General features: G+C 41.1%; 1 protein-coding gene across 1 annotated transcript in view; it reads left to right on the plus strand.

Annotated features, from left to right (window-relative positions):
• The window catches only part of LOC137332661 (gamma-aminobutyric acid receptor subunit gamma-4-like), a 191,856-nt gene that overhangs the window by 142,643 nt on the left and 36,256 nt on the right, over positions 1-12,957 (plus strand). The window contains exon 3 of the mRNA XM_067996608.1: positions 1,932-2,014. Within this exon, the coding sequence (XP_067852709.1) occupies positions 1,932-2,014 (83 nt within the window). The remainder of the gene's footprint in view (positions 1-1,931; positions 2,015-12,957) is intronic.

Raw genomic sequence — 12,957 nt, forward strand, 5'->3', positions numbered from 1 at the left:
CTTTTACATTCATATCCAAGTCATTAATGTAGACCACAAACAGCAAGGGACCCAGCACCGATCCCTGTGGTACCCCACTGGCCACAGGCTTCCAGTCACAAAAACAACCTTCGGCCATCACCCTCTGCCTTCTGCCACTAAGCCAGTTTTGTATCCAAAGTGCCAAGGCACCCTGGATTCCATGGGCTCGTACCTTCTCGACCAGTCTCCTGTGGGGGACTTTATCGAAGGCCTTACTGAAATCCATGTATACCACATCCACTGCGTTACCCTCATCCACACGCCTAGTCACCCCCTCAAAAAATTCAATCAAATTAGTCAGACATGATCTTCCCTTGACAAAGCCATGTTGACTATCCCTGATTAATCCTTGCTTCTCCAAGTGGATACTAATTTTGTCCTTCAGAATTTTTTCCAATAATTTTCCTACCACTGATGTTAGGCTCACTGGCCTGTAGTTCCCCGGTTTTTCCCTACTCCCCTTCTTGAATAATGGTACTACATTAGCGGTTCTCCAGTCCTCTGGCACACAACCTTCCGCCAATGAGAACAGTTTCTCTTTATTTACTTTATCTGAACCCTTAATGATTTTGAACACTTCTATCAAATCTCCTCTCAACCTTCTCTGCTGTAAGGAGAACAACCCCAGCTTCTCCAGTCTATCCACGTAACTGAAGTCCCTCATCCCTGGAACCATTCTAGTAAATCTTTTCTGCATCCTCTCTAAGGCCTTCACATCCTTCCTAAAGTGCGGTGCCCAGAATTGGACCAAACACTCCAGTTGTGGCCAAAGCAGTGTTTTATAAAGGATCATCATGACTTCCTTGCTTTTTTACCCTATACCTCTACTTATAAAGTCCAGGATCCCGTATGCTTTTTAAACCACTTTCTCAACTTGTCCTGCCATCTTCAAAGATTTGTGCACATATCCCCCCAGGTCTCTCTGTTCCTGCACCCGCTATAGAATTGTCAAATTTAGTTTCTATTGCCTCTCCTCGTTCTTCCTGCCAAAATGTATCACTTCGCACTTCGCTGTGTTAAATTTCATCTGCCACGTGTCCGCCCATTCCACCAGCCTGTCTATATCCTCTTGAAGTCTATCACTATCCTCCTCACTGTTCACTACCCTTCCAAGTTTTGTGTCATCTGCAAATTTTGAAATTGTGCCATCAAGTCCAAGTCGTTAATATGTATCAAGGAAAGCAGAGGTCCCAGTACCGACCCCTGGGGAACACCACTGTACACCTCCCTCCAGTCCGAAAAACAACCGTTCACCACTACTCTCTGTTTCCTGTCCCTTAGCCAATTTTGTATCCATGCTGCCACTGCCCCTTTTATTCCATGGACTTCAACTTTGCTGACAAGCCAATGATGCGGCATTTTATCAAACACCTTTTGAAAGTCCATATACACCACATCAACTGCATTGCCCTCATCTACTCTCTCTGTTACCTCATCAAAAAACTCAATCAAGATAGTGAAACACGATTTGCCTTTAACAAATCCAGACTGGCTTTCCTTTATTAATCCACTCTTGTCCAAGTGACTGTTAATTCTGTCTCGGATTATCATTTCTAAAAGTTTCCCCACCATCGAGGTTAAACTGACTGGCCTGTAGTTGCTGGGTTTTTTGAACAAGGGTGTAACATTTGCAATTCTCCAGTCCTCTGGCACCACCCCCATATCTAAGGAGGATTGGAAGATTATGGCCAGACATCTGATCACTTCAAACGTATGGACTGTATTATCTTCTAAAGATGTTAGAGTGGCCTGCACATGGCGACTTGAAGGGACTTGCATCGTGGAGCTGGTTAGAGGAGGCCTTTGCTGGGGTACTACTTGTAGACATTGGGAGGGCGGGGGGAGATCACTGAGCATTCTCCATTATCTAATGGTGCGATTGATGGAATGCTCCTCTTGCCTTTTTGCAGACTCACAATCGAGGCAGAGTGTCAGCTCTATCTACAGAACTTCCCCATGGATGAACAGTCCTGTCCTCTCGCCTTCTCCAGCTGTAAGTGTCAAAGATAATTCATCCAAAGCCACAACACTCAATCACCTGTAGGCCTCCCTGCCGATAACAGTTGGGCTTGCAGGATTGTATTGTCTCTTTTTTTGCAAATTAAAGGTTAACTTTTATGATGAGTTATGTAGAATTTAAGGAGCCAAAATCAAAATGGTGGATGCACGTGATTCTTTCCTACTATGTGGCCATCGGAACATGAGGCAATCCATCCGTTTTACATCCAGTAGATGGTGCTCTGGGTTTACCCGCAGCAAAGACCCTGTTTACCTGGGCAGGTCACCAGCCTGACTTGCAACCTCCTCCCAGGGGGCCGGCTTGATGTGATGGGGGATGAATCACCACTCCACTCCCATCGGATGGGAGTACCCCGCTGGATGCCAACTCTGTGTTCAGAGAACGGAACTCTCGTCTCCACTTACCGGAGATGACTGGAGTGGGGCTCGAAACCATGACCTTCCGACTCAGGCAGGAACACTTCCCCTGCCGGCTGCACGTGGCCAGTGTGAACAGAAGTTAATGAGCCTGTAAGTGTGCTACCCTCACCCTAGTCAGCCAGGAAAGTTACCTGTTACTTGCTGTAAATTATGAGAGGCCCCATTCACCTGTCCTAGGTATGTAAAAAGGAAGACTGGCAAAGGCAAATGTGGGTCCCTTACAGACAGAGACGGGGGAATTTATAATGGGGAATAAGGAAATGGCAGAGAAATTAAACAAATACTTTGTGTCTATCTTCATGGAAGAAGACACAAAAAAACCTTCCAGAAATACTAGAGAACCAAGGGTCTGGCAAGAATGAGGAACTGTTCTCTGCAGCCAAGAGCGTGAGTCCCGAAGGCTGTGTTGCCTAACCAGTGCCAGGGTTAAGGACATCTCCTCAGGGCTGGAGAGAAACTTGGAGTGGGAGGGGGAGCATCCAGTTGTCGTGGTCCACGTAGGTACCAATGACATAGGTAGGATTAAGAAAGAGGTTCAGCTGAGGGAGTTTGAGCAGCTAGGGACTAAATTAAAAAGCAGAATCACAAAGGTGATAATCTCCGGATTATTACGTGAGCCACGAGCAAATTGGCACAGGGTAAATCAGATCAGAGAGATGAATGCATGGCTCAAAGATTGGTGTTGGAGAAGTGGGTTTCGATTCATGGGGCACTGGCACCAGTACTGGGGAAAGAGGGAGCTGTTCCGTTGGGACGGGCTTCACCTGAACCGTGCTGGGACCAGAGTTCTAGCGAATTGAATAACTAGGGCGGTAGAGAAGGCTTCAAACTAAATAGAGGCGGGGAGGGCTCAGGTGGGGCGAAGTTTAGATTGATAAAGAGAAAAGACAAGGAAGTAGTACAGGAAAATGATGGGGGTAATTATAAACAGAGTGTGTCAGGAAGGGACAGAGCGTATAAACATAAGAGTGCACAAGCAAATGGGGCCGGGGTAGGAAAGAATGGTAAAAAGACAAAATTAAAGTTTCTTTATCTGAATGCGCGCAGCATTCGTAATAAGATAGATGAATTGACGGTACAAATAGAAACAAATGGGTATGATCTCGTGGCCATTACAGAGATGTGATTGCAAGGTGACCAAGGTTGGGAGCTAAATATTCAGGGTTATTTAACATTTCGGAAGGATAGGACAAAAGGTGAAGGTGGTGGGGTAGCTCTGTTAATAAAGGATGAAATTGGTACAATGGTGAGAAATGATCTTGGCTCAGAAGATCAAGATGTCGAATCAATTTGGGTGGAGGTAAGAAATAGCAAGGGAAAGAAATCACAGGTGGGAGTAGTGTATAGGCCCCCTAACAGTAGCTACACTGTAGGGCAAAATATTAATCAGGAAATAAGGGGGGCTTGTAAAAAAGGTAATGCAATAATCATGGGCGATTTTAACTTTCACATAGATTGGATAAATCAAATTGGCAAAAATAGCCCTGAGGAGGAGTTCATAGAGTGTATTAGGGACTGTTTCTTAGACCAATACGTTGGGGAACCAACCAGGGAACAGGCCATTTTGGATCTGGTAATGGGTAATGATCTCAAATTAAGGGATCCCTTGGGAAGCAGTGATCATAACATGATTGAATTTCACATCCAGTTTGAGAGCGAGGATCTTGGGTCTGAAACTACTGTATTAAACTTAAATAAGGGCAATTATAAAGGAATGAGGGTGGAATTGTCTAAAGTGGACTGGGTAAACAGATTAGATGGTATGATGGTGGATAAGCAGTGGCAAACATTTAAAAAGATATTTTATGACTCACAACAAAAATATATCCCTGTGAGGAGGAAAGTCTCCACAAAAAGGGTGAACCAACCATGGCTAACTAAGGAAGTCAAGGATGGTATCAGGTTAAAAGAAAAAGCATACAACATGGCAAAGATTACTGGTAAGCCCGAAGATTGGGAAAACTTTAAAAACCAGCAAAGGATGACTAAAAGAATAATAAAGAAGGAGAAAATAAATTATGAGAGTAAACTAGCAAGAAATATAAAAATTGACAGTAAAAGTTTCTACAAATATATAAAAAGGAAGAGGGTAGCTAAAGTAAACATTGGTCCCTTAGAGGATGAGACTGGGGAAATAATAATGGAAAACAAGGAAATGACAGAGGAATTGAACAGATATTTTGTATCTGTCTACACAGTAGAAGACACTAATAACATACCAATAATAGTAGAAAATCAAGGGGCAAAGGGGAGGGTCATCCGAGGGTCTTAAAGGAAGTGGCTACAGAGATAGTGGATGCATTGGTTGTAATCTTCCAGAATTCACTAGATTCTGGAAAGGTCCCAGCGGATTGGAAAACCGCAAATGTAACATTCCTATTCAAAAAGGGAGTGAGACAGAAAGCAGGTAACTATAGACCAGTTAGCCTAACAGCTGTCATTGGGAAAATGCCAGAATCCATTATTACGGAAGTAGTAGCAGGACATTTGGAGACTCATAATACAATCAAGGAGAGTCAACATGGTTTTATGAAGGGGAAATCGTGTCTGACAAATTTATTAGAGTTCTTTCAGGAAGTAACGGGCGGGGTGGATAAAGGGGAACCAATGGAGTATATTTGGATTTCCAAAAGGCCATATAAGGTGCCACATAAAAGATTACTGCGCAAGATAAGAGCTCATTGTGTTGGGGGTAATATACTGGCATGGATAGAGGATTGGCTAACAGAAAACAAAGAGTCGGGATAAAAGGGTCATTTTCAAAATGGCAATCTGTAACTAGTGGGGTGCCGCAGGGCTCAGTGCTGGGGCCTCAACTATTTACAATATATATCAATGACTTGGATGAAGGAACAGAGAGTCTTGTGGCCAAATTTGCTGATGATACAAAGATAGGTGGAAAAGCAAGTTACGATGAGGACACAAAGTGTCTGCAAAGGGATATTGACAGGTTAAACGAATGGGCAAAAATTTGGCAGATGGAATATGATGTGGGAAAATGTGAAGTCATCCACTTTGGGAGGAAAAATAAAAAAGCAAAACATTATTTGAATGGAGAAATAGTACAAAATGCTGCAGTTCAGAAGGATCTGGATCTCCTCATACATGAAACACAAAAAGGTGCAGCAGGTGCAGCAGGTAATTGGGAAGGCAAATGGAATATTGGCCTTTTTTTCTCGGGGGATGGAATATCAAAGCAGGGAAGTCATGCTACAAATGTACAGGCTGCTGGTGAGACCACATCTGGAGTACTGCGTACAGTTCTGGTGCCGTTATTTAAGGAAGGACATACTTGCAGTGTAGGCAGTTCAGAGAAGGTTCACGAGGTTGATTCCGGGTATGGAAGCGTTGTCTTATGAGGAAAGATTGAACAGGTTGGGTCTATACTCATTGGAGTTTAGAAGAATGAGAGGAGATCTTATTGAAACATACAAGATTCTGAGGGGACTCGATAGGGTGGATGCTGAGAGGATGTTACCCCTCATGGGGGAATCTAAAACTAGGGAACATAGTCTCAGAATAAGGGGTCGCCCGTTTAAGATGGAAATGAGGAGGAATTTCTTCTCCCAGAGGGTCGTGAATCTTTGGAATTCTTTACCCCAAAAAGCTGTGGAGGCTGAGTCATTGAATACATTCAAGGCTGAGTTAGACAAATTTTTGATCAGCAAGGGAGTCAAAGGATATGGGGAAAAGGCAGGAAAGTGGAGTTGAGGTAATAACCAAATTAACTATGATCTCATTAAATGGCGGAGCAGGCTCGAGGGGCCGAAAGGCCTCCTCCTGTTCCTATCTCTTATGGTCTTATGGTCTTATGAAGGAAATTCGTATTAGTAAAAAAAATAGTGCTGGAGAAATTAATGGGACTGAAAGTCGATAATTCCCAAGGACCTGATGATCTACATCCCAGGGTTTTGAAAGAGGAGGCTATAGAGATAGTGGATGCATTGGTTGTCATCTTCCAAAATTCTATAGATTCTGGAATGGTTCCTGCAGATTGGAGAGTAGCAAATGTAACCCCACTATTTAAGAAAGGAGGGAGAGAGAAAACAGGGAACTACAGACCTGTTAGCCTGACATCAGTAGTGGGGAAAATGCTAGAATCTATTATAAAGGATGTGATAACACGACACTTAGAAAATAATAATAGGATTTGGCAGAGTCAACATGGATTTATGAAAGGGAAATCATGTTTGACAAACCTATTGGCGTTCTTTTAGGATGTAACTAGTAGAATAGATAAGGAGGAACCAGTGGATGTGGTGTATTTGGATTTTCAGAAGGTTTTCGATAAGGTCCCACACAGGAGGTTGGTGGACAAAGTTAGAGCACATGGAATTGGGGGTAATATACTGGCATGGATTGAGAATTGGTTAACAGACAGAAAACGGGTCTTTTTCAGGTTGACAGACTGTGACTAGTGGGGTACCGCAGGGATCGGTGCTTGGGCCCCAGCTATTCACAATCTATATCAATGATTTGGATGAGGGGACCAAATGTAATATTTCCAAGTTTGCTGATGACACAAAACTAGGTGGGAATGTGAGTTGTGAGGAGGATGCAAAGAGGCTTCAAGGGGATATAGACAGGCTAAGTGAGTAGGCAAGAACATGGCAGATGGAATATACTGTGGAAAAATGTGAAGTTATCCACTTTGGTAGGAAAAACAGAAATGCAGAGTATTTTTTAAATGGTGAGAGATTGGGAAATGTTCAAAGGGACCTGGGTGTCCTTGTACATGAATCACTGAAAGCTGACAGGCAGGTGCAGCAAGCAATTAGGAAGGCAAATGGTATGTTGGCCTTTATTACAAGAGGATTTGAGTACAGGAGCAAGGATGTCTTACTGCAATATAGGGCCTTGGTGAGACCACACCTGGAGTATTGTATACAATTTTGGTCTCCTTACCTAAGAAAGGATATACTTGTCATAGAGGGAGAGCAATGAAGGTTCACCAGACTGATTCCTGGGATGGCGGGATTGTCGTATGAGGAGAGATTGAGTACACTAGGCCTGTATTCTGTAGAGTTTAGAAGAATGAGAGGTGATCTAATTGAAACATACAAAATTCTTACAGGGCTCGACAGGGTAGATGCAGGGAGGATGTTTCCCCTGGCTGGGGAGTCTAGAACCAGGGGTCACAGTCTCAGAATAAGGGGTAGGCCATTTAGGACTGAGATGAGGAGAAATTTCTTCACTCAGAGGGTGGTGAATCTTTGGAATTCTCTACCCCAGAGGGCTGTGGAGGCTCAGTCATTGAGTACATTCAAAACAGAGATCGATAGATTTCTAGATATTAAAGGCATCAAGGGATATGGGGATAGTGCAGGAAAATGGCGTTGAGGTAGAAGATCAGCCATGATCTTGTTGAATGGAGGAGCAGGCTCGAGGGGCCGGATGGCCCACTCCTGCTCCTATTTCTTATGTTCTTATGATCTTGGTGTTGAGGAAACCTCATTTCACTGATTGAGACACACAGATCCTGGCCGATACCATTTTACAAAAATGCAATGAGCTGCTTTGGGTTTGGGAGGGCTGGGAGACAATCACCGAACTAGCACCGAACCCTAACAGTTTATAATCAACAAGGTCAGCTGTGGGTCAAACAACGCCAGGACCCGGGAGCAGGTCTGGAGGATGTTTTACTCCGTGAAAAAGAGGCTCAAGGTTAGGGAAGATTGTTTGGGGTGAAATTGGCCTGAGACAATAGGGAATTGGCAGCACTATTCATGCACTGTTTACAGCACTATTCATGCACTGTTTACAGCACTATTTATGCACTGTTTATGCACTGTTTACAGCACTATTCATGCACTGTTTATGCACTGTTTACAGCACTATTTATGCACTATTTATGCACTGTTTACAGCACTATTTATGCACTATTTATGCACTGTTTACAGCACTATTTATGCACTATTCATGCACTGTTTACAGCACTATTTATGCACTATTTATGCACTGTTTACAGCACTATTTATGCACTATTCATGCACTGTTTACAGCACTATTTATGCACTGTTTACAGCACTATTTATGCACTATTCATGCACTGTTTACAGCACTATTTATGCACTGTTTACAGCACTATTTATGCACTGTTTACAGCTCTATTTATGCACTATTTATGCACTGTTTACAGCACTATTTATGCACTGTTTACAGCACTATTTATGCACTATTTATGCACTGTGTACAGCACTATTTATGCACTATTCATGCACTGTTTACAGCACTATTTATGCACTATTTATGCACTGTTTACAGCACTATTTATGCACTATTCATGCACTGTTTACAGCACTATTTATGCACTGTTTACAGCACTATTTATGCACTATTTATGCACTGTTTACAGCACTATTTATGCACTATTTATGCACTGTTTACAGCACTATTTATGCACTATTTATGCACTGTTTACAGCACTATTTATGCACTGTTTACAGCACTATTTATGCACTATTTATGCACTGTTTACAGCACTATTTATGCACTATTTATGCACTGTTTACAGCACTATTTATGCACTATTTACAGCACTATTTATGCACTGTTTACAGCACTATTTATGCACTATTTATGCACTGTTTACAGCACTATTCATGCACTGTTTATGCACTGTTTACAGCACTATTCATGCACTGTTTACAGCACTATTTATGCACTGTTTATGCACTGTTTACAGCACTATTCATGCACTGTTTATGCACTGTTTACAGCACTATTTATGCACTATTTATGCACTGTTTACAGCACTATTTATGCACTATTTATGCACTGTTTACAGCACTATTTATGCACTATTCATGCACTGTTTACAGCACTATTTATGCACTATTTATGCACTGTTTACAGCACTATTTATGCACTATTCATGCACTGTTTACAGCACTATTTATGCACTGTTTACAGCACTATTTATGCACTATTCATGCACTGTTTACAGCACTATTTATGCACTGTTTACAGCACTATTTATGCACTGTTTACAGCTCTATTTATGCACTATTTATGCACTGTTTACAGCACTATTTATGCACTGTTTACAGCACTATTTATGCACTATTTATGCACTGTGTACAGCACTATTTATGCACTATTCATGCACTGTTTACAGCACTATTTATGCACTATTTATGCACTGTTTACAGCACTATTTATGCACTATTCATGCACTGTTTACAGCACTATTTATGCACTGTTTACAGCACTATTTATGCACTATTTATGCACTGTTTACAGCACTATTTATGCACTATTTATGCACTGTTTACAGCACTATTTATGCACTATTTATGCACTGTTTACAGCACTATTTATGCACTGTTTACAGCACTATTTATGCACTATTTATGCACTGTTTACAGCACTATTTATGCACTATTTATGCACTGTTTACAGCACTATTTATGCACTATTTACAGCACTATTTATGCACTGTTTACAGCACTATTTATGCACTATTTATGCACTGTTTACAGCACTATTTATGCACTGTTTACAGCACTATTTATGCACTGTTTACAGCACTATTTATGCACTGTTTACAGCACTATTTATGCACTGTTTACAGCACTATTTATGCACTGTTTATGCACTGTTTACAGCAATATTTATGCACTGTTCATGCACTGTTTACAGCACTATTTATGCACTGTTTACAGCACTATTTATGCACTATTTATGCACTGTTTACAGCACTATTTATGCACTGTTTACAGCACTATTTATGCACTATTTATGCACTGTTTACAGCACTGTTCATGCACTGTTTACAGCACTATTTATGCACTGTTTACTGCACTATTTATGCACTGTTTACAGCACTGTTCATGCACTGTTTACTGCATTTACTGCACTGTTTAATGCACTGTTTACTGCACTATTTATGCACTGTTTACTGCACTATTTATGCACTGTTTACAGCTCTATTTATGCACTGTTTACAGCACTATTTATGCACTGTTTACAGCACTGTTTACAGCACTATTTATGCACTATTTATGCACTGTTTACAGCACTATTTATGCACTATTTATGCACTGTTTACAGCACTATTTATGCACTATTTATGCACTGTTTACTGCACCGTTTACTTCACTATTTACTTCACTATTTACTGCACTGTTCACTGCACTATTTATTGCACTATTTATGCACTGTTTACTGCACTGTTTACTGCATTTACTGCACTATTTATGCACTGTTTACAGCACTATTTATGCACTGTTTACAGCACTATTTATGCACTATTTATGCACTGTTTACAGCACTATTTATGCACTGTTTACTGCACTGTTTACTTCACTATTTACTGCACTGTTCACTGCACTATTTATTGCACTATTTATGCACTGTTTACTGCACTATTTATGCACTGTTTACAGCACTATTTATGCACTGGTCATGCACTGTTTACAGCACTATTTATGCACTGTTCATGCACTGTTTACAGCACTATTTATGCACTATTTCTGTACTGTTTACTGCACTGTTTACTTCACTATTTACTTCACTATTTACTGCACTGTTCACTGCACTATTTATTGCACTATTTATGCACTGTTTACTGCACTGTTTACTGCATTTACTGCACTATTTATGCACTGTTTACAGCACTATTTATACACTGTTTACAGCACTATTTATGCACTGTTTACAGCACTATTTATGCACTGTTTACAGCACTATTTATGCACTGTTTACAGCACTATTTATGCACTGTTTACTGCACTGTTTACTTCACTATTTACTGCACTGTTCACTGCACTATTTATTGCACTATTTATGCACTGTTTACTGCACTGTTTACTGCATTTACTGCACTATTTATGCACTGTTTACAGCACTATTTATGCACTGTTTACAGCACTATTTATGCACTGTTTACTGCACTATTTATGCACTATTTATGCACTGTTTACAGCACTATTTATGCACTGTTTACAGCGCTATTTATGCACTGTTTACAGCACTATTTGTGCACTATTTATGCACTGTTTACAGCACTATTTATGCACTGTTTACTGCACTGTTTACTGCATTTACTGCACTATTTATGCACTGTTTACAGCACTATTTATGCACTGTTTACAGCACTATTTATGCACTGTTTACTGCACTGTTTACTTCACTATTTACTGCACTGTTTATGCACTGTTTACTTCACTATTTACTGCACTGTTTATGCACTATTTACTGCACTGTTTACTGCACTGTTTACTTCACTATTTACTTCACTATTTACTGCACTGTTTATGCACTATTTACTGCACTGTTTATGCACTATTTACTGCACTGTTTATGCACTATTTACTGCACTGTTTATGCACTATTTACTGCACTGTTTATGCACTGTTTACTTCACTATTTACTGCACTTTTTACTCCTGCCTGATTTTTTTTTCCATTGCAGTCAATAGAAAAGTAAATCAGGCAGGATGTGAAATGAGCGTCCGATTCGTCCATTTTGCCCCACTGCCCAAGACCAGTTTATACAACACTAACAATTTGCATTTATATAGCGACTTTAACATCGTAAAATGTCCCAAGGCGCTTCACAGAAGCATAAATCAGACAAAATTTTACACCAAGCCACATAAGGAGATATTAGGACAGGTGACAAAAAGCTCGGTCAAAGAGGTAGGTTTTAAGGAGAGACTTAAAGGAGGAGAGAGAGGTGGAGAGGTTTAAGGAGGAAATTCCAGAGCTTAGGGCCGAGGCAACTGAAGGCACGGCCAGCAATGGTGGAGCGATTAAAATCGGGGATGGACAAGAGGCCAGAATTGGAGGAGCGCAGAGATCACGGAGGGTTGTAGGGCTGGAGGAGGTTACAGAGATAGGGAGGGGTGAGGCCATGGAGGGATTTGAAAACCAGGATGAGAATTTTAAAATCGAGGCATTGCTGGACCGGGAGCCAATGTAGATCAGCGAGCACAGGGGTGAGCAACAAGATACCTTGATTATCATGTCTTTATCTGGTACTGAAGGACATACAGGGAAAGGCAACTTCAAACTGGGGGTTATTTAATAAGGCAATAATAAAAAACAGTGCTCACACAGATAGGTGAATAAAATTGCAGATGTAACTCATATGTGAAAGACTTCTATTTATATTACACCTTATTACAACTGTCAGGAACATCTCAAAGTACTTCACACGCAATAAATTACCTTGAAGTAAAGTGACTGTTATATAGGCTAACACGACAACCAGGTTGCACAGAGCAAGTTGCTCCAAATAGAAATGTGACAAATGACCAGTTGATTTATATTTAGTGGCACTAGTTGAGGAAGGAAGGAAACCTTAATATGGAGATGAAGGACATATAGAGTTGTGAAGTTAAAAGTAGGTTGTTAACCCATAATTCAGAGCCAGTACTCTGGTCTCCTCTCACTGGAACTGTCTGGAGTGGGGTTCGAACCACTACACTTTCTGAGCCTGAGGTGGGAATGCTACACTGAGGCAAAGGCTGGCTCCAGCTCCGGGCTGATATCA

The sequence above is a fragment of the Heptranchias perlo genome, chromosome 15 (genome assembly GCF_035084215.1).
Source record: "Heptranchias perlo isolate sHepPer1 chromosome 15, sHepPer1.hap1, whole genome shotgun sequence".
Taxonomy (NCBI): Eukaryota; Metazoa; Chordata; class Chondrichthyes; order Hexanchiformes; family Hexanchidae; genus Heptranchias; species Heptranchias perlo.